This window comes from Podarcis vaucheri (genome assembly GCF_965113315.1).
Source record: "Podarcis vaucheri genome assembly, chromosome: 17".
Lineage (NCBI taxonomy): Eukaryota > Metazoa > Chordata > Lepidosauria > Squamata > Lacertidae > Podarcis > Podarcis vaucheri.
The window spans coordinates 33,936,177-33,958,499 of NC_138755.1; the positions used below are offsets into that span (position 1 = coordinate 33,936,177).

Genomic DNA, 22,323 nt, shown 5'->3' on the forward strand with positions numbered 1-22,323 from the left:
CCTCTTCCCCACTGTCCTGGGTTTCTTCCCCTTCGCTCTCCGTCTCCCCCCTCACCTGTGCCTCTGTCCCTGAACCCCTGACAATATTCTTTTCCTGTTGGGTATTTGTTTTTTTGTTAGTTGCTTTATCTTGCCCAGGGCAACTCAAAGCAACTTGCAACCAACCAACCAACCAACCAAAAGACAATAACCCATGTACAGTACATACATTAAAACAAAAGGGGAAAAGAAATATATTTTTAAAAAATCCCACCTACTTCTAAAAGGGTTAGGGTTAGAAAATCTGAGTTTGCTCAGTGTGATGCTGTTTCTAATATGTTAACATTTTAAATGTGTTCATTTTCCTTTTAGGTTTTTTTTTAAGGGTTCTTTTGTAATCAAACGTTAGTTGTAAGTCGTCTTGGTAGGAATCATCATAAATAAAGAAATGCACTTTATAAATAGGTTAAAAAGAAGTGGAAATATGAAAGTGAAAAGTGCCACGATAAAAGTCTGTAGCACAGATATGCCCTTTGATTGGAGTGTGGTGAAAAGAAAACAACCATGAACCAGGATAGGTTTAGTAATCTGTATTCATTTATTTCCTTGGAATTCTTTTTTTATATTGTTATTATTAAGACGAATTACATGAGAAGCAAAGGGTGCTAGTATGTTGAAACTAGAGGAGGAATTGCTGTCTTAGTTAGCAGCAATGGTTTCCTGGATCCAGTCAATATAGTTGCAGACCTTGGTGTAGACTCCGGGGTAGCCAGAGAGAGCGCAGCCCATTCCCCATGAAACGATGCCCTGGAGCTCGCCATTGCAGACCACGGGGCCACCGGAATCCCCCTGCGAGACAAAAGAGGTTGCAAGTGAAACATGGCATGCATGCAGCCCAGGTCATGTTGCTTTTCCTTGTACGACAGCAAAAATATCCATTAAAAACACAAGAAGTGCCAACGGTGGAGGAATGGCAGATGAAGATGATGGACTTGTGGGAGCTAGCCGACCTGACCGGAAGAGTCTGCGACCAGGAGGAGGAGGAGTACCAGGAGGAATGGATGTAATTTAAAGACTATTTAGCTAAATATGCTAACTTAAATAGAAATACTTGCAAGTACCCAGATTGGCTTAGGATTTAAATATGTGGTGTTATACAATAATATGCCTAAAGTTAATATGAAAATAAAGAAAGATGTTAACTAAGTAAATTTTATGAGAAATTAGTTTTGGAAAACTCCTACAATGATATACATTGAAACTCAGCCAGGGGGATTCGAGGAAGTCGAATGTTAACAAAAGTGGAACTATTACAGTTAGGATTTATGTTTGTTTGTTTGTCTATGTTTGTTATAAATTTGGAAAATCAATAAAAAAAAATGGAAAAAATATCAATTGAAGTCTTCTTTTCCCTTGAATTCTGGGAATCTCTCTTTTCCATGTCTCTGCCCCAGTTTTGGGGCTTCTTCTGCCCAGCCCACAAGAACAGAAGAGCAGCAGCAACCAGAGTCCTCCCGTTCTCACAGTAAAATGGTCACACCAAGCAAGTGCCCAGATAACATGGCAGTGTTTAAATAGGAGCTCTACAGCAAGCGATGAGCCAAATAGTCCGTTTTGGTTTCTGATTTTTCCAGACTTAAGTTTAGTTCTCCACATTTCCACCTAAGGTTTTGTGCTTCTTTAAGTCCTTGGGATAATTTATCAGCATTTTTGCGTGAATTTCTCTGAATATACACATTTTTATATGCTAAATATACACATTTTTATATGGCTAATATGCAGATTTTTGCAAAGCAATTTCCCGCAATATACTGCATTTTTGAAACGTTATTTTCACCAATAATTCATTTTTAGACACACTTTACTCTAGCACGTATGTGTTTTTTGTTTATGTGACTTGCTTAAAGAACTGCATTGCAATATTCGGAGATGTGTGAATTTAGGGGAGAGCTGTGCTTTGCTTTGTGTATTGTTTTAGAAAGCGTGAATTATGTAGGTTTGCCTTCACATGGGAACTGAACTGAATGTCTACCCCACCTTGTGCTGCAGCATAGCTGCTTTGCAGTGTGAATTCAGCCTCTGAGGAAACAAGCAGTGATTCTTGCTTAAGATGCTGATTTCGCCCTCAGACAAAGTGTGCAACCTGATCCTTCACAAATATCCCCACCTCCACCACAGAAAATGGTGGAAGCAGCATAAACACAAAGTATATTATGCAAACATGGGTATAGCCAAGGGGAGGGGGCAGCTGCCCCCCTCATCAGGTAAAACAATAGAAATACTTAACTAACTGACCAATCACGTCGGTTCTGCCCCCTCTAACAAAAGGCCTGCCCCCCCCCACAAAAATCCTGGCTACATCCATGCATGCAAAGTTCAAGCTTTGCTCCCAATCAGGACTGACATCTTACAGGATACCTGTAACTATTTGTGGCTACTGCCAAAGAAAGCTGAGTGGCAAAAAAAAATTTGTGGTTAATTACAGTGGTATCTCAGGTTACAGACGCTTCAGGTTACAGACACTTCAGGTTAAAGACTCCGCTAACCCAAAAATAGTATCTTGGGTTAAGAACTTTGCTTCAGAATGAGAACAGAAATTGCGTAGCGGCAACGGGAGGCCCCATTAGCTAAAGTGGTACCTCAGGTTAAGAACAGTTTCAGGTTAAGAACGGACCTCCAGAACGAATTAAGTTCTTAACCTGAGGTACCACTGTATTTTCAAGAGCTCAGAGTTCCTCATTTAATAATGGAACTAAAGGTGAATCCTCTCACCTGGCAGGAGTCTTTGCCGCCCTCCAAGTACCCGACGCAGATCATGTTGTCAGTGATTTGCCCTGGATAGGCATCTCGGCATTCGGCGTCACCGAGGATGGGAGCATTGAGGCACTGGAGAAGGTCAGGGTAGTTGACTGGAAGGAAAAGGCAAAGGGGTGTAACTAAGACAAGAAGCCAGGAATGTTGGGAAGAGAGATGTTGTCTATCTTTGTGGGCCTCTAGCCTTATGTAAAAAGGCTTATCAACTCACAAGATATCAAACTTGCCGGGGTGCTTCCATTTCATTTCATTTCATTTCATTTTTGAATTTATATACTGCCCTATACCTATACCTGCGCAGGTGTGCTCTCTGGCGTCTGGGCATGCACAGAAGTGATTTCTGGCGCCACGGGCATGCGCAGTCATGATTTCCGGCATCGTGCTGCGCCAACCCGGATCTCCGCAGGAGTGATCCGGCCCATGCCCAGTAAGCCTTGCCGACCCCTGCTCTAGATTAGTAGGCTGACTTGAGCCCCATCTCTTTCTAGAAACAAAACCTTTTCTTACAGTTAAAACATGATAAATATAAGGCCCATTCAGGTGTTATTTCTGAATCGAGCTACTAATCACAGCTAAAGGCCTTCTAAGTGTACTTGAATGAACACACTTAGAAGTAGCTGAATGATCAGGTGCCTTGCTTGACCAGGGTTCCTGATTTCATTGCTTCTGGGCTTACAAAGTCAAATATGCTTAGAAACCCCCTTCAGACATTCCCATTCCATATGGGAAGGTTGAAGGTGGAGTGCCCAGGGGTCAGCACATGGCGGGGGGATGCAGGGGCGGACGTAGACCTGGTGTGCGCACATCTGCTGTGTCTGAGGTGAACTGCACAGTACCGCCTAGTGCTCCCAAGCCCACCAGAGTGCCAGCAACTGGGTGTTCTCCTTTCATATGCCTGTGCCTGCAGGACTTAGGTTGGAGTCAAAGTACATTATAAACTGGCCCATGTGTTGAGACTGGGGGTACCCTTCTAGGGGTTCCATCTATGGGTGTGGCCCCCTTTGTGGTGACATGCTGCAGGGTCTTTTCTGCGATGGCACCTTGGTTGCGAAACTCTTCCGTCGGAGTTGCAATTGCCCCTCTATCTCTGACACCTTTTCTATCTGCCCCATCGGGCCTTTGGGGATCGATGAGAAACTGGGCTGTTTCGTTAGCTGTGGAATTAGGTACCGCTGAGATGGGAACCTTGGTTGAAAGGTAGTTTAAATAATAAGTAAATAAATAAATAAATGCCGATGGGTTGTCTAAACCATGTTCATGCTCACCTCCACTGCTAAGAGTGTTGCCCCACCCTGAGATCAAGCATTCAGTTCCGGCAGCTGCGCATCCTCTAGGCAAGGTGATGGGGGTGATGCGTGAGGATATCTCAGCATTGGAGCTCAGCTTGATGAGCATGATGTCGTTATCCAGGAGCCAAGAGTTGTACTTTGGATGGCGAATGACCTTTTCGGAATTGATGAACTGCTCGCCTCCTTCCACCTGCATAATGTCGTGTTCTCCAAGTCTCACTTCGATGCGGCTGCAAAATCAAGTGTTGACAGGGTGCTGAGCGCACTGTGCGGTGTCTGGCCTGTCAGGGGTTGGACTGAGGAGGAATGGTGGGGGGCCACCAGTGGCGTAGCGTGGGTTGTCAGCACCCGGGGCAAGGCAAGTAATTTGCGCCCCCCTAACCCGTGGATTTGCGCCCCCTAACCCGTGGATTTGCGCCCCCTAACCCCCAGATGTTGCGCCCGGTGCGGCCAGCCCCCCGCACCCCCGACGCTACGCCACTGGGGGCCGCCCCCCTTCTCCTGAACCTTCCCAAGAACAGGAGGACAATACAGTGGTACCTCGGGTTACATACGCTTCAGGTTGCAGACTCCGCTAACCCAGAAATAGTGCTTCAGGTTAAGAACTTTGCTTCAGGATGAGAACAGAAATCGTGCAGCGGTGGCACGGCAGCAGCGGGAGGCACCATTAGCTAAAGTGGTGCTTCAGGTTAAGAACAGTTTCAGGTTAAGAACGGACCTCGGGAACGAATTAAGTACGTAACCAGAGGTACCACTGTATAGATTTAGAACAGTGGTTTGCAGAAGGCCACAGTTCAGAGGCTGCAGAGGGGGAAAGCTGGGAAATATTGGGAGAAGAATAGCAGGAAGAAGAAGGATCGGGGGAGAGACAGCTGACAGATTCAGTGTCTATGGAAAGCAGGCATTGCGAGTAGTAGAACAGAAAGCTCAGAGGCAGAAAGCTCAGATCAACCACTGTAGGGATGACGTAGAATAGGAGAGACAGAGGGGTTTGGACTTCACTAGGAGCAACGCCATTATTTAATAGAAACTGCATTCCTTTGTCTCTCTCTGTGAATACTGAATAAATAAATTCTAATAATAATAATAATAGATATATATTTATATTGTTCCATTAATTGTTGTTGTTGCTTTATATTTACTTATACCCCCCACACCTTTTTACCTGACATAAAAATATGAATTGCTAAAAACACAGAAAAGCATATCATAAAAAACAATTAAACATACATCGATAGAGATATGTATCTATTAAAGTCATACAAATTGTTACAATAAGAAACAGCATGGTACTAGCCCGTTCATTAAATGACTATAAGTGGTGCCTTTCTGCTGTCCCTGGAAATTTTGTGGGTTTTTGTTTGTTTTTTTAAATTGCACATTAGATTCCAGATTTCATGTAAACCAGTTAGAAGAGTTACTACAATAAAATGGCTGAGCTCTGGCACTTCTTCTAGAAAAAGAGCACTGAAGTGGTAAATAAATTATGTTCAATAAAAATTGGAAATAATCCCAGCGAAGCTCTAAGTACACAACACAATTTAGCGAAAGGTGTGAGACTCAAGACAGAGAAACTTCTCTTTGTGGCTCAATCCTCATGCTCAGATCTCAGAGTCCTCTTTAAGTTCAGAGGGAAATGCTTGTTTGTTTGTTTGTTTGTTAAATTTATATCCTGCCCCTTCTCCAAAGGGACTCAGGGAGGCTTCGGGTACTGTGAGACAGTGTTTGACAGATGGCAAGAAGTCTCTGGATTGGATGGGTCTAGTATAAATATTAGAAATCCTGCCTTTTGCCTTTCCTGGATCAATAGATGGCTTTCTTCATTCTACCCTTCAGGATCTAGTTCAGCACATTGTTCTGGAAGACCCACCCAGAATATGCTTTCAAAATCTATATTCAGATGCAGCTACCAATGGCTCCATCATGGCAATGGGCTGTGGTGTTGCTTAGTTACATAAAAATGAGAGGGGTCTACTCTGAACAATCTGGAGCCCTCAAAACCCACACTCGTTCTTACTATTCCTAAACTCCAGCTCCGCTGAAATGTTGAGCTCTTGTGGGTTTGCAGTACAAACACGGCAATGGAGAAAGGAAGTGTCAGTCACTCACGATTTGTAGCAATGAGCAGCTGAGACAACCCATTGTTCATTGATGAGGGAACCGCCGCAGAAGTGGTACCCAGAATTCAGTGATACTTGGTAGGGGACGGAGTTCTTCTCGCAAGTGTATCCTCCCACAATCTTGTCGTCATCATCAAAGGGGCGAGCAACTGACAAAAACAGGGAAAATCAGAATGAGCACGGACTGCAAAGTAACTTGGATTCTTCAGAAAGCAAAACAAAACCCCAGATTAGGCACAGTTTCTTCTTGATAACATGACCTGGCCTTGAAGTTAAGGTTAAGAAGGGAGAGGCAGTTGCTCAATCCCTTGAGTTTCATGTGGTCACATCTCAGGAATATTTCTATTTCTGGTTCTTAGGGATGTGCAAATCAGTTTTACATATGTTCACCCATAGGACTGGTCTGTCCAGTTCCCATACAAATCTGTATTTAAAAGACACTGCATGAAGATGCACATATAAACATAAGTCTTTTTAAATGAATATTTTTAAATCTCTTCTCAGTTTCTGTATTTTCTGTATACTGTACCTCGGCCCAGTATACCTGAAGGAGCATCTCTATCCCCATCATTCAGCTCAGACACTGACATTCTGCACGGACACTGAGGTCCAGCTCCAAGGGCCTTCTGGTGGTTCCCTCACTGTGAGAAGGGAGGTTACAGGGAACCAGACAGAGGGCCTTCTCGGTAGTGGCACCCACCCTGTGGAACGCCCTCCCATCAGATGTCAAGGAAATAAACAACTATCTGACTTTTAGAAGATGTCTGAAGTCAGCCCTGTTTAGGGAAGTTTTTAATGTTTGAAGTTTTATTCGGTTTTTAATAGTAGATAGGTAGCGGGTGGCGCTGTGGGTTAAAGCCTCAGCGCCTAGGGCTTGCCGATCGAAAGGTCGGCGGTTCGAATCCCCGCGGCGGGGTGCGCTCCCGCTGCTCGGTCCCAGCGCCTGCCAACCTAGCAGTTCGAAAGCACCCCCGGGGGCAAGTAGATAAATAGGTACCGCTTACCAGCGGGAAGGTAAACGGCGTTCCGTGTGCGGCTCTGGCTCGCCAGAGCAGCGTTGTCACGCTGGCCACGTGACCCGGAAGTGTCTTCGGACAGCGCTGGCCCCCGGCCAATAGATGTGAGATGGGCGCACAAACCCCAGAGTCTGTCAAGACTGGCCCGCTCGGGCAGGGGTACCTTTACCTTTACCTTTAGGTAGCCGTGTTGGTCTGCCATAGTCAAAATAAAAAAATTCCTTCCAGTAGCACCTTAAAGACCAACTAAGTTAGTTCTTGGTATGAGCTTTCGTGTGCATGCACACTTCTTATGTGCATGCACACGAAAGCTCATACCAAGAACTAACTTAGTTGGTCTTTAAGGTGCTACTGGAAGGAATTTTTTTATTTTGACTCGGTTTTTAATGTTCTGTTGAAAGCCGCCCAGAGTGGCTGGGGAAACCCAGCCAGATGGGTGGGGGTAGAAATAATAAATTAGTAGTATTTTCTCTCAAAAGAGATGTCATATGTTTCTATATGATTTTTGAATTGAGAACTGGAAAGTGCAGAAACTAATGAATCACTGTGTTGCAGTCCACATATTAGATCAGATAATTTTACATTAGAATTCTTAAAGAATGAATTCCTCAAGCATCTACAGCAGGCATAGGCAACCTCGGCCCTCCAGATGTTTTGGGACTACAATTCCCATCATCCCTGACCAGTGGTCCTGCTAGCTAGGGATCATGGGAGTTGTAGTCCCAAAATATCTGGAGGGCCGACATTGCCTATGGCTGATCTACAGCAACAGTCTTACCTAGTATAGACCCACGACTTCAGAACTCCATTATTTTATAACCTCCTCATTACTCTGTAATAAATTAATTTACGAATCACCTTTTACATCTGTCTCAAGGTGATATGCAGACATACCATAAAAAAGAGCTAACAAATTCTTTTCAAAACAGTTCCCAAAACCCACTGGAAACAGGGGCTTATTTTGTATTCTTTTAAAACCTGGCATTTTGAAAGACTCACCTGCAGCTCCCAGGAAGGCAATGACCAAGAGGAGTTTCATGATGTCTTCTCAGTGGATTCGTCAATTACAACAGGACTTTCTGAAGGCATCTCTCCACATTTATACCTTCCCTAGGACCTTATCTCCTCAGCCCAAGGTCCCACCAGCTTTCCACTTCCCATAGTCTTGCATCAGCTTGGTTAAAATAGACCTTGCAAGTGGCCAAGGTGATAACATAACCCCAGGTGCCTTATATCTGAAGTGAAACATTTCTAGGAATTGAGATGTTGTGGTGTGTGTAGTTCTGCCAAAGTACACAGTCCTGTCTTGGGCCCTGTTTCCGCCATCTTGGATGCTTATGAAACATCACAAATCCTGTAATCCTGTTCTGTGTGGGCTACAGCCAGCCCAAGGGAGTGCAGAATTCTAAAGCCCGTCGGAACTGTAGGGCATGGAATTATATGGCAGATAAATGGCAGGCCTATGCTGAGCTTTGGCCAGACTGGACAGGAAATGTACAGTGCCGAGGAAACCACCAAGCCCTGTTCATACATTGTTCTGACCTTCTTTAGCTTTACAGAGAATTTCATAACCTAATAACTACACTATTCTGGCTAGGGAGTGTTGTGAATCCTTTGTAGCTACAGATCCCACACACAGACCCTCCAAATTTCCCTGTTTTTCAGGGACAGTCCAAGATTTAAAGAAGCCATTCTGGTTTCTTATTTGATCACGGAATGTCCCACTTTTCCTTAGGACGTATGTTCACCAGAGAAATGTTGGAGGAAATGGAGTTATGTGGCCCCCAAGCCAAGGAGATAAGTAACTATACAACCTTTAGATGACACCTGTAGAGGGAAGTTTTTAAATGTTTCATCTTTTATGATGTTTTAATATATGTTGAAAGTGGCCCAGAGTGGCTGGGGCAACCCAGTCAGATAGGTAAAAGGTAAAGGCATCCCTGACCATTAGATCCAGTCGTGGCCAACTCTGAGGTTGCGGCTCTCATCTTGCTTTACTTGCCGAGGGAGCCAGCATACAGCTTCCGGGTCATGTGGCCAGCATGACTAAACTGCTTCTAGTGAACGAGAGCAGTGCACGGAAACGCCATTTACCTTCCTGCTGGAGCGGTACCTAGTTATCTTCTTGCACTTTGATGTGCTTTTGAACTGCTAGGTTGACAGGAGCAGGGACCGAGCAACAAGAGCTCACCCCATTGTGGGATTCGAACTGCCAACCTTCTGATCGGGAAGTCCTAGGTTCTGTGGTTTAACCCACAGTGCCACCCGCGTCCCTCAGTCTGATAGGTAAAGGTAAAGGTACCCCTGCCCGAACGGGCCAGTCTTGACAGACTCTGGGGTTTGTGCGCCCATCTCACTCAAGAGGCCGGGGGCCAGCGCTGTCCGGAGACACTGCCGGGTCACGTGGCCAGCGTGACAAAGCTGCATCTGGCGAGCCAGCGCAGCACACGGAATGCCGTTTACCTTCCCGCTGGTAAGCGGTACCTATTTATCTACTTGCACCCGGGGGTGCTTTCGAACTGCTAGGTTGGCAGGCGCTGGGACCGAGCAGCGGGAGCGCACCCCGCCGCGGGGATTCGAACCGCCGACCTTTCGATCGGCAAGCCCTAGGCGCTGAGGCTTTAACCCACAGCGCCACCCGCGTCCCTAGTCTGATAGGTAGAGTGGTATTATTATGACAATGACGATGATGGAGATGATGATGATGATGATGATGATGATGATGATGATGATGATGGAATAGGACATCCTTATTTTCATCGGAGAAATGTTGGAGGACACGAGCTTTATGTGGATGCACCATGCCCAGAAGTAACACTCATGCCCCAGAATGCCCCAACTGTCCTCAAATAAAAGGTCACCTATTGCCTGCTAATGGCAGACATATCTCCAATTGCATCAGCTAGTAAAATCTGCCCAGTATCTTCTGAACTTGAATATGGACATGCACACCCGGTGGGTGTAGTTGTGGTTATTTCATGAGTTTAGATTCTCCTGCCCGGCATATGACAAAATGTTGGCGCAGGGAGCATTCGTTCCCCTACCCTGGGTTGCAAAAGACCTCCCCCTGGCCCTGAGAAGTCAGAAAGATTCCAGAGATCAATTCTGCACTCCCTCATGATCCTATCTATACAACTCTGTCAAACCCAGGTTTTTCCTTCCCAGAGCAGGGAGAAAACTTTCCTGCTGGTTGGTGCCCATAGGTCTGGCACAGAGAACCATGGAGAATTGTTGCTAGTGTAACACGTGCAAGGGGAAGTGATACAGAAGGTTGCTCTTTCGCATTTCACAGTAGCCTAGAAAAGAGAAATTTAACATGGTATCTCCATGCCAGGAAAAGCTTCACCTATTAATGGCACTGAGTGCTTCTCCTCCCTACCATGTTCATACCTTCTTTTTTTCAGGGTTCATACCAGTTAATGCTACTTATCTCCAGGCTGTAGAGAGACAGATTCATGGAGGATAAGGCTATGGGATAACTGTGCCCCTGAAAGACCAGGCACGCAGCTTGAGAGTCATTTTGGACTCACAGCTGTCCATGGAAGCACAGGTCAGTTATGTCTCCAGGGCAGCTGTCTACCAGCTCCATCTGGTACACTGACTGATACCCTACCTGTCTCGCTAGAGTGGTGCATGCTCTAGTTATCTCCAGCTTTGACAACGGAAATGCGCTCTACGTGGGGCTACTTTGAAGGTGACTCAAAAACTACAACAAATCCAGAATGTGGCAGCTAGACTTGTGTCTAGGAGTGGCCACTGAAACCATATAACACTGGTCCTAAAGGATCTATACTGGCTCCCAGTACATTTCTGAGCACAATTCAAAGTGTTGGTGCTGACCTTTGAAGCCCTAAATGACCTCAGCCCAGCATACCTGAAGGAGCGTTTCCACCTCCATCATCCAGTCTGGACACTGAGATCTATCTCTGAGGGCCTTCTGGCGGTTCCCTCACTATGAGAAATGAGGTTGCAGGGAACCAGGCAGAGGGCCTTCTCGGTAGTGGCCCCTCCCTGTGGAACACCTCTTTCCAATGTAAACCTATGTATATAGACCTCCACAGGTCTCAAGTCCTTTGGGGAAGAGATGTGTGGCTCATTGGTAGCACTTCTGCCTTGTGTGTAGCAGGTCCACCATTCAATCTGCAGCATGCCCAGGTAGGGTTGGGAGAGAACTCCCTCCAAAACTCTGCAGACTCACCCCAGTCCATGCTGACAATGCTCAAGATTTTCAGAAAAGTCTTTGTGCCTGAGAGACTGTTATTTGACAGGTGGTGGATGACCCCTGTTCTGTCCTCCAAGCACGAATCTGTGTAATACAGGCATGGCCAAACCTGGCCCTCCAGCTGTTTTGGGACTACAATTCCCATCATTCCCGACCACTGGTCCTGTTATCTAGGGATGATGGGAGTTGTAGTCCAAAAACAGCAAGTTGGGTGATGCCTGGTAATACATGGGTTCTGGTAATCAGCTGCTTGAGTCAACAGAGTTTGACCTGGGAGGCTTTCTCAAAGCATCTGGCTAGACAATAATGGTGTTATAGATTGGGTGGGGGGATGACCCCTAGAAATTAATAAATGGTAGGATTTTGATGACTTGGGATGTGAAGGGAGAAATGCAAGCTGCAGAGGGATTCCTGGGCCAGCCTATGCAAAAGGACCTGGCCAAGCTAGGGCCATTAAGAAACAATGCAGGGCCATTGAGGGCCATTTGGCAGCACAGGAGAACTGTCCTCCCCCCCTGCCCTGAGGTGTGAACAGACTTGGGGGGTTGGAAGGTTCCCTGGGTAACTGGGTGTGAGGTGACATGTGCTGGGAGGAAGAAGGGAGGAAAAAGAGAGAGAAATGCCCTGGACTTTAGAGCTGCCCTGCTGGGGGGAACAAGCCCCTCTTGAGATGACCATGCTTTAAGATCTGGACTCCATCTAAAATCAGGTGTAAATACAGTGGTACCTCGGGTTAAGAACTTCATTCGTTCCGGAGGTCCATTCTTAACCTGAAAATGTTCTTAACCTGAGGTACCACTTTAGCTAATGGGGCCTCCTGCTGCCGCCGGAGCACAATTTCTGTTCTCATCCTGAGGTAAAGTTCTTAACCCGAGGTACTATATCTGGATTAGCAGAGTCTGTAACCTGAAGCGTCTGTAACCCGAGGTACCACTGTATGTGAATAAATCACATTTTTAAAGCTACCACAGCCTCTGCCTTGTCTTCAATTCCCCAAAGGACCACAGACCCTGGATTTGTGCCTGGTACCCATGGGCCCTTGCCACTGCTCAGCACAGAAATGGGGAGGCACCTAACTTTTGTAACAATATATTTAAACAGGAGGATTCTCGGTTTTATCCAGGAGGGCAATTCTTCATTATTCATTCATTAAACTCGTATTTCTTTCGGTACCTACATGCATTTTTGTTCTCTGGTTCTTGCTTCTGACTTTAGGGGTGGGTGGGAAAGTTGCTGTCGCCATGGGGGCAGTGATAGCAAAACTGATTTCAGTAGTTAACAGTTGTGGGGGCACTTATTTGTGTTAGCTACTATTCCCCTCCCCCCGGAATGTCGTACAATTCATCATGGAAAAATAAAACGACAGCCTCTAAGAGCATCAGCCCCCAAAGCCAGGTAAGCTTCACTGCCAACAAATGGGTACAAATGGGGCAAGAAATCTACACAACCATTCACTGCCCAATGCATTTATTTTGAAACTGAACCCCATTTGGTTCAATTCTCCATTCATTCCAAAATGAACTTACTTCCTTAATAGGTGGTATAATCAGTGCTTTTTTCTGGGGGTACGCAGGGTACGCATACCCCTAAACATTTTGTGAATCTAACGGGAGAAGAAACTTTAAAAAGTATAAAAGATTAGTTTCTTCTCTAGCACGGTGAATCGTCAGTTCCGTTGCTACCCCTGATGGTAGCCTCATTTCTTGTCACAGTGTTTCCTGAGTCTCAGAAGGAAGCGAGCGTTTAATGTGTGAAGTAGGAATTAGAATCTAGCACGGTGATTGGTCAGTTTCATTGTTACCACCTCCAATGGCAGCTTCCTTTCCTTTCCCACTGTTTCCTGAGTCTCATATGGAAGTGAGCGTTTAATGTGTGAAGCAGTGTGGAATGTGGATGTGTGGTTTTTTACTGATGAAGGTTTGGCCTCATTAGGGGCAGTATTTCAATATGAGTAATGCATGTTCTTTGTACTTTTGTCCATTTACTGTATTTATTTCCCTCATTTGAACTATAAAATGGTCATTTTCTTGAGTCAAAATGAGAGTACCCCTAAACATTTTTTTTAAAAAAGAAAAATAGCACTGGATATAAAAGTCAGGAATACTGTGTGACAGGAATGTTTAACACGGATGCCCAGTATAAAAACTTCAAAGTATAGAGGGGGGAATTAGTTCACTTTTAGAACCCTGCTAACTCATGAAAGAAAAAGATGGCTGCATCACATGATCTGACTTTATTTAGCACGGTGCTGAATTAAACAGAAGGAAAGGCAAATATCCAAAGACAGGGATGGGTCTTTCAGTTGGCCGCAATTGTTTCTTGGATCCAGTCCACATAGTTACAGACCTTGGTGTATACGCCAGGAAAACCTTTCAGAGCACACCCTATGCCCCAAGACACAATTCCTTGGAGCTCCCCATTGCATACCATGGGTCCACCAGAATCCCCCTGTAAATAAAATATTTGGGTAGTTAATAAACTTTTTTTTAGTGGGTACCAATTTATGCATCTGAAGCCTGATTATGGCATTCTAAAGGGGAAAACACACACACACACACTCCTCTGAAGGTCTTAAAGGGGTTTCATTTTCCCAACTTAGCACTGGAGATGGTTTGAACCCTTAGGCTCTACTCCACAACAAGCCAATATTTCCCAGTTTGGATTCAACCTGCCTTCTAGGATGTGTCCTATTTTTAATGTATGGAACATCATCTTCTATTTGTGCACAGCTGGTTTTCCCTGTCTAAGTGAAGAACCTCGCATTTATCCCTATTGGAATTCATTTTATTAGCTTGGTTCCCATCCTCCAATCTGTTAAGGTCATTTCGAATCCTGATTCTGTCATCCTGCGGCATTGGCTACCCCTCCCCCGGTTTGGTGTCATCTGCAAATGTGACCCGCATGGTTCTTCTAATTAAAGGCACAAGTGTAGCAGCAGTAGCATTTGTATCTGGGCAAAAGAAAAAAGGCACAAAAAGGAATCTCACATCACAGGAATCTTTGCCGCCTTCCAGGTATCCTGCGCATATCATGTTTGGGGTGATTTGCCCCACCAGGGCATCCTCGCACTCGGTGTCACTTAGAACGGGAGCATCCAGGCACTGAAGAAGCTCTGGCAAGTTGACTGCCCCAAAATGGAGTGGGTGGGGGAAAAGGAATTAAGGAATGTTGTTATAAACCAAGAAATTAAGAGAGAAGCAAAAACTACCAAACCACAGCATGACCTTGGTATTGTATCGCGTTCCTGGGGCCATACCACTACAGTTTGCAAAGTTCAGGAATTACATGTTTGAGGGTTTTTCTTTTTCTAAAAAAATAACAACCACCAAAAACTTGCCCCTTCTACATACCTACTTTGTAGTTTGATATTTTCCTCATCCCTCCCTGCCCCGTTTTTCCTTTTGTGTTGTGTTGGTAAAATGGCAAACTTGCAAGCAGGGACTACCTTGTTTTAATTGATGGTACATAAACCACCTTGGGGATGCGGGTGGCACTGTGGTTTAAGCCACAGAGCCTAGGGCTTGCCGATCGGAAGGTCGGCAGTTCGAATCCCCGCGACGGTGTGAGCTCCCGTTGCTCGGTCCCTGCTCCTGCCAACTTAGCAGTTTGAAAGCACGTCAAAGTGCAAGTAGATAAATAGGTACCACTCTGGCGGGAAGTTGCGCCAGAAGCAACTTAGTCATGCTGGCCCCATGACCCAGAAAAACAGTCTGTGGACAAACGTCGGCTCCCTCGGCCTGTAAAGCAAGTTGAGCACTGCAACCCCAGAGTCGTTCGCTACTGGACTTAACTGTCAGGGATCCTTTACCTTTACCTTTAAGCCACCTTAGAAGCCCTTTTTTGACTGAACAGTGGGGGTACCAATGCTCCAAATAACAATCCCATAAGAAATGAGTTTCAGCTTAATCTCCCTAACGTGCCATATTTCAATATTCGGGTGGGTTTGTTTTGTATGGAGAAGCATCCAAACATGCCATTTCTCTATTTGAAATGGTACATGGGCTGTGGAACAGCCAGCGAGGAAAAGGTTAAGCAGCCCCTGTGTGTGCTGCTATAAATTATTATTATTGGTACTATTCTTCTTCTTCTTCTTCTTCTTCTTCTTCTTCTTCTTCTTCTATTATTATTATTATTATTATTATTATTATTATTATTATTATATTCGCCGAAGAATGGATGCTTTTGAATTCTGGTGCTGGAGGAGACTCTTGAGAGTCCCATGGACTGCAAGAAGATCAAACCTCTCCATTCTGAAGGAAATCAGCCCTGAGTGCTCACTGGAAGGACAGATCCTGAAGCTGAGACTCCAACACTTTGGCCACCTCATGAGAAGAGAAGACTCCCTGGAAAAGACCCTGATGTTGGGAAAGATGGAGGGCACAAGGAGCAGGGGACAACAGAGGACGAGATGGTTGGATAGTGTTCTCGAAGCTACGAACATGAGTTTGACCAAACTGTGGGAGGCAGTGGAAGACAGGAGTGCCTGGTGTGCTCTGGTCCATGGGGTCACGTAGAGTCGGACACGACTAAACAACAACATTATTATTATTATTACTGCTACTACTACTAAAAGTGCTGAGAGGCTGCTAGATGCACCTCCATGGCAATGTCTAGTTTGGCCTTGAATTCCTGCAGAAAGAAAAGTTGCCCTGTGTGATTTGAATGCATGAAACATGCTTTAACTCACATCCATCACTGAGGGTGTTGCCCCATCCTGAGATCAGGCACTCGGTCCCAGCAGCCACACATTTCGAAGGCAAGGAAATGGCTCTGACGCGGGAGTTGAGGGTGGCAGGGGTAGCCAGCTTGATGAGCATAATGTCGTTGTCTGTGGTAACTGGGTCATACTTGGGATGGGGAATTTGTTTCTCAGCATCAATGAGCTCCTCTGACCCTTCCAGGACATTTATGTTGTATTCCCCAAGCCTCACCTGGATGCGGAAACTGAAATATTTGCAACACGTTACAGTGGTTATTATTAAGTGTATGTTACAGTGTGGAATTCTCAGTCAAAATCCAAAATGTTTAATCTAAATGAAGCTCTGGAATGCAATATGGTTGATTCATGTAGAGCATGTACAGAAAAGTGCCAGAAAAACAACCGACAAAATGGAAAGCAGCAGAAGTCCCAGTAAAGGAAGAATGGATACAAAACCTCATGGAATATACAGAAATAGTGAAACTTACCAGAAGAATAAGAAATCAAGATAACAAACTTTTTATAAAAGAATGGAAATGGTTTATTGAATATTTACAGATCAATTGTGAACAGATAAGAACATTAGCAGGCTTATTGTAATAACCTGCAGTTTCACAAGAGTATATATTTACAGTAGATAATTAAATGTGCAAGTGAAATGAATTTGGATATCCAGAAGATTTTTTTTTTTTTTATTAAGGAACTGCAGAAAGACAGGGAAGGAAGTCAAGTTTTGAAATGTTAAATTGATTTGTAAAACTAATGAAATGTATAAACTTGAAAAGTATAAAGAAAAACTTTAAAAAGGAAGAAGAAGAAAATCCACAGACAATCTTCCAGGTCATATTTAAGGCCAGGCAGTGATTAAAAAAGGAAGCTTAGGATTGTCAACAACTGTTTAGCAAATGGCAAGGGATATGTGTAGCAAAGCTTTGGAAAGACGCAAAAGTTCCTATGAGGAAATGTTGGTTGCCCAAACTGTGTGAACTCAACTTTAGGTTCATTCTTTGCTTATCATTATTTTCAAATGCATGGATAAGAGAAGGTATACATTCATAACTCAATGGAAGTCTTTTATGTCATTTAGGGAAGTTTTTAATATTTGATGTTTTATTCTGTTTTTAATCTGTTGGGAACCGCCTTAGAGTGGCTGGGGAGGTCCAGCCGGATGGGCAGCGTATACATAATAAATTATTATTACTATTATTATTTCATGATTATGGGGCGCTGACTTGAAAGTTGCAAGCACACTTCCCCTCCCTCAGAGAAGCCATCACCACAAACATTTGACCCAAGGTTACTGTGCGGCTATGTGGAGAATTAGGGATTCGGGTGGTGCTGTGGGTTAAACCACAGAGCCTAGGATTTGCCGATCAGAAGGTCGGCGGTTCGAATCCCCATGATGGGGTGAGCTCCCGTTGCTCAGTCCCTGCTCCTGCCAACCTAGCAGTTCGAAAGCACGTCAAAGTGCAAGTAGATAAGTAGGTACCACTCCAGCGGGAAGGTAAATGGCGTTTCCGTGCGCTGCTCTGGTTTGCCAGAAATGGCTTAGTCATGCTGGCCACATGACCCAGAAGCTGTATGCCGGCTCCCTCGGCCAATAAAGCGAGATGAGTGCTGCAACTCCAGAGTCGGTCACGACTGGACCTAATGGTCAGGGGTCCCTTTACCTTTATGTGGAGAATTGTTTTCTTTGATCTGTCCTGAGTATCTGCAGCATGTAGATGCCACCTGTCTCCCTGGTGACGCCCTAGTCCCACCCAAACTTTGTTAGCTCTGAAAGAAGGTACCGGGGAGAGGGAAACAGAGCCTAAGCAACACTGATGAAGGATTAGAATGTTCTTTACTCACGACTGGAAGCAGTGAGCAGCTGATACGACCCATTGACTGCTGATGAGAGAGCCCCCACAGAAGTGATATCCAGCATTCAGAGACACCTGGTAGGGGACTGAGAGCTCCTGGCAGGTGTAGCCTCCCACAATCTTGTCGTCATCATCAAAGGGGACAGCAGCTGTGACAGCCATGAACAGTTGTCAACTAAGCAAAGTGACGATCACCCTGCTATGTTCGCCAGAAATGCATAATCTTACTGAACAGAAGCGCCTTGAATCAAGAAGTTCCTTGTAATTTTTTTGCCAATTTGCAGCACACAAAGAACGGCACCACATTTCTTATGGATAGGCCAAAGATTGGATTGCATGAATGCTTTAAATCAGGGGTAGTTTTTTGTGCTGCCCTCCAAATATTTCATTTCATTTCACTTTTAATTTGTGTACTGCCTTTCTAGATTACTATACACAAGGCGTTTTACAATCTGAAGAAACAACAAAATAGACAGCAAAGATTGCACACGTAATAACAATCTGATCCAATACATTGGTACCTTGGTACTCAAACAGCTCGTCTCCCAAACAAATTGGCTCCCAAACGCTGCAAACCTGGAAGTGAGTGTTCCGGTTTGCGAACGTTTTTTGGAACCCGAACGTCCGAAGCGGCTTCCAATTGAGTGCAGGAAGCTCCTGCAGCCAATCGGAAGCCGTGCCTTGGTTTTCAAACGGTTTCGGGAGTCAAACGGACTCCCAGAATGGATTAAGTTTGACAGCCAAGGTACCACTATACAAAAAAGTCACAATAACTTTAAAATAAACAACCTATATCAAATAAAGCAATATTCAAACATCCATTAAAATATAATAGTCAACAGTAAAATTAAATACCAGCAAATAATAATTAAACATTTTACACTTATCAATTACAATCAAGAATTAATAAACCATAATCATAGACACAATGCATAAAAATTCCAGAAAGCATACGAAACCATGTAAAAAGATCCAACTGAGAAACAAGGACACACATAAAATTATTTTGTTAAGAATATCTCCTCTTCTCTCTTCTAAGCTGCTTCCGCTGTTCTCAAATTATGGTCTGGGAAAGTCTCCTGGGGCTGGAGGGTTGGGCAAAGCAGGTGGGAAAAGCCATTGCCTGATGGTCAGCAGAAAGTATCTTTCTCCATACTGATGGACTACAGCTCTCAGAATCCCTGACTGTGGGCGATACTGGCTGGGGATGATGGGAGTTGGAGTCCAACAACATTTTGAGGACCCTGCATTGCCTAAACTTTTACGAGGCACCATCACTCCTGAAGCAACTGTGCCGTGCTAAAATCCACCTTGCTCTCTGTTTTCAGCTACAGGGCAGAGGCTGCAACAAAACTTACGCACAGACAAATTATTTATCATTACACAAGGCTCTTCAGTGTACCGAGTACTGAAGTTATTGCCACAGTTTTCTTTGAAACACAACCCTGTTGAAGGTTGGTTTGGCTCAGGCAGTGCCTTGCCAAATCATGCAGCGAACCAGGGAATGAGCAAGGTGGAGGTCTTTGCAAAACAGTGGCAATATGGTGACTCTAGCTGCCTGTCGTAAATAGCTTTACTATGAATAGTGCTGGCCCAAGATATTTTGGCAGCTGAGGTGAACCACAAAATGGCTCCTCACCGCACCCTGGGCTAGGGAAGAAGAGGTGAGTGAAGATCTACATCAGGAACAAAGGGTGAGGGCAAAAAATCTTCATTGGGAACAAGGATGGGAGGAAACCAGCAGTGCCTCCTATTGCCAAAAGGCCTCTGCAGAGGTGGTGTTGGGTATGGGGCTGCTGAGGAGGCAGCAGATGTGGCCTTCAAGGAGCAGGTCACACCCTGGAGACTAGATCTGCTGCCTGAGGCAATTGCCTCACCTTGCCTCATGATTGGTCTGGCCCTGACCATGTAGACCTGTAAAGGTAAAAGGTAAAGGGACCCCTGACCACTGGGTCCAGTCGTGACCGACTCTGGGGTTGCGGCGCTCATCTCGCTTTTTTGGCCAAGGGAGCCGGCGTGGAGGTTCCAGGTCATGTGGCCAGCATGACTAAGCCGCTTCTGGTGAACCAGAGCAGCGCACGGAAACGCTGTTTACCTTCCCACTGGAGCTGTACCTATTTATCTACTTGCACTTTGACGTGCTTTCGAACTGCTAGGTTGGCAGGAGCAGGGAGCAGGAGCAACGGGAGCTCACCCCGTCACGGGGATTCGAACCGCCGACCTTCTGATTGGCAAGTCCTAGGCTCTGTGGTTTAACCCACAGCGCCACCCGCGTCCCAAATGAAGACCTGTATCTTAGTGCAAATAAATAAATAAATAAATAAATAAATAAATAAATAAATAATAAATAAGCAAGCAAGCAAGCAAGCAAGCAAGCAAGCAAGCAAGCAGACCAACCCAAGAACAGTCTAAAGCTGGGCCTTTCTTTCAGCCAGAAATCACCAGAACTCAGTTCCAGCACTTCTCAGATGCACGTCATTGCCATTCTAAGAAAACGAAGAAGTTCATGGAGAGTTCTGGCACCTCTTTTGCTAGGAAAAAATGCACTGGGCTTAGGGCACTACAGACAGCTTGCTCCATGTGTTCATATGCTAGCCCTACCACTGCTCACAACTGCGTTATCCCAGCAGGTTGACAAATATAACTTCTGGAGGGCGTTTGCTGTCTCCAGTGGAGCCTATGATAGAAAATTCTTTTTTTTTTTTTTAGTTGTCCTGAGTTCCAAGGAGAGAAAGATGAAGCAGCATTGAAGGACGCACCCGCTACTCCCAGACAGGTAAGGATCAAGAGGAACTTCATGGTGTCTCTGCCAATGATCACTCCACCTGCTCAGAGTAGAAAATTGGTGGAGGTTTCATGTCCTAAATAGCTGCTGGCAGGCTTTGTCTGGCTGAACGCCCACCTCCCGAGGTCATCACGGCAGCTTTTCACTTCCCAAGATCTCGGGATAATTTGAGCATTTTATCGTATGGAAAAGTGATAAAGACATGCTATTTCCAATAATAGAAAAGGCAAATGTTGCAGCCTGAGGCTGCCAGGTCAGTCAGCAAACCTGCCTGGCCCTGAACACTGTTTTATAATGTTTATAATGTCCCGAATCCAAACTCCTTAGAGGATTCTGGAGCACATGCTCTGCCTTAGAGTTTCCCATTGCCAGAAGCCCCGCAGAGAAATTGGAATCTCACATTGGTCCATACATGGTTGTTATGTACTGAATTGAATAGGATCCAAAATGCAGCAGTCTGATTGGTCCTAGAACAACAGGATTCAGAATGCAGCAGTCTGATTGGTCCTAGAACAATGCAGCAGTCTGATTGGTCCGCAGGAGCCACCCAATCCATCTCCAGGTGGGAGTGACTCCACAAGCTGATTGGCCTACAGGAGGATCCCGGAATTAGCCAATCACGTGCAGCCCATTGTGTAAATAATGTATATAAAGCATATATTGTGGGGGAACTTCCACTCCTCCTCACCACTATGAGCTGAATAAAGAGCATGAAATCCACTCTCGACTCTTGAGTATATTTCATGGTAAATGGAATCGTACCACTCAAGCACAGTTGCCCACACAGGCAGAGTGATGAGGACACACAGAGGATTTTGTAGGAAGGAGAGGTTACTTTGAACTGCTGTGTCTCTGCTGCTTGCACAGAAATACACAGCTGAATCTTCCTGCTTTGCAGGGGAAATATTCAGGATCAAGCGATCTGTGCTGGGCATATCAGCTGTGAACCGGTCAGAAACATTGCCTGCAGGCTGTTGCTGGGAATAATAGTAGTGAAAGAGGAGCTGTAGACCCGGCTCAGCACCCTGGCGGTACCAGAACATGACGTTGTGCTGATATTTTTGTTCGCACTCAATCCGTGCAGTTTTGTCTTCCTGCAGCACCAGGCTCCATGGCTGGGTGATCTCAGCATTTGAGAATCCTGAAAGAGAAAGAGGAAATTTAAACCTGGGTCTCGGATTAGAATATTAAAAGCCGCCTGTAAAGCAGAGAAGAGGATTCTGACAAAGGACTTACTGAATTTTAAGAAGCACATAGCCACACACCAGATGATCCACATCTCTGAGCTCTTTGCAAGTGTCGAATGTGGCTTTTATGTGACTGTATTATATCGGCTTCCTTCCCCGGCACCAACAGTCTGGTTCTGTCTATATGAACACAACAAAGCTCTCTTAGAAACAGGAGTTCAGTAGTCCTCCCTGTGCAACCCAAACTGGGGTTGTTAACATGTTTTGTGAGACTCTTGAAATTTGTGCAGAGGTATCAAGATATTCCTCTCTCTCACACCCTCACCCAGTGATGACTAGCAGAGATGTTT

General features: G+C 45.1%; 2 protein-coding genes and 1 gene segment (V, D, J or C); all 3 read right to left on the minus strand.

Moving 5' to 3' along the window:
- The window catches only part of LOC309521984 (T-cell receptor beta-2 chain C region-like), a 56,844-nt gene that overhangs the window by 24,806 nt on the left and 9,715 nt on the right, over positions 1-22,323 (minus strand).
- LOC309522386 (anionic trypsin-like) lies at positions 573-8,273 on the minus strand. The gene is made up of 5 exons (XM_082205619.1): positions 8,218-8,273; positions 6,192-6,351; positions 4,059-4,312; positions 2,752-2,888; positions 573-828 (listed from the first exon to the last, which is right to left on the minus strand). Exons 1-5 carry the CDS (start codon positions 8,255-8,257, stop codon positions 679-681), a joined length of 741 nt encoding a protein of 246 aa, XP_082061745.1. The 5' UTR covers positions 8,258-8,273; the 3' UTR covers positions 573-678.
- On the minus strand, positions 13,739-20,800 carry LOC309522029 (anionic trypsin-like; the record flags this gene model as incomplete). The annotated part of the gene is made up of 5 exons (XM_082205236.1): positions 13,739-13,888; positions 14,428-14,564; positions 16,128-16,384; positions 17,994-18,150; positions 20,761-20,800. The coding sequence occupies 5 exons, from the start codon at positions 20,798-20,800 to the stop codon at positions 13,739-13,741; spliced, it is 741 nt and encodes a 246-aa protein (XP_082061362.1).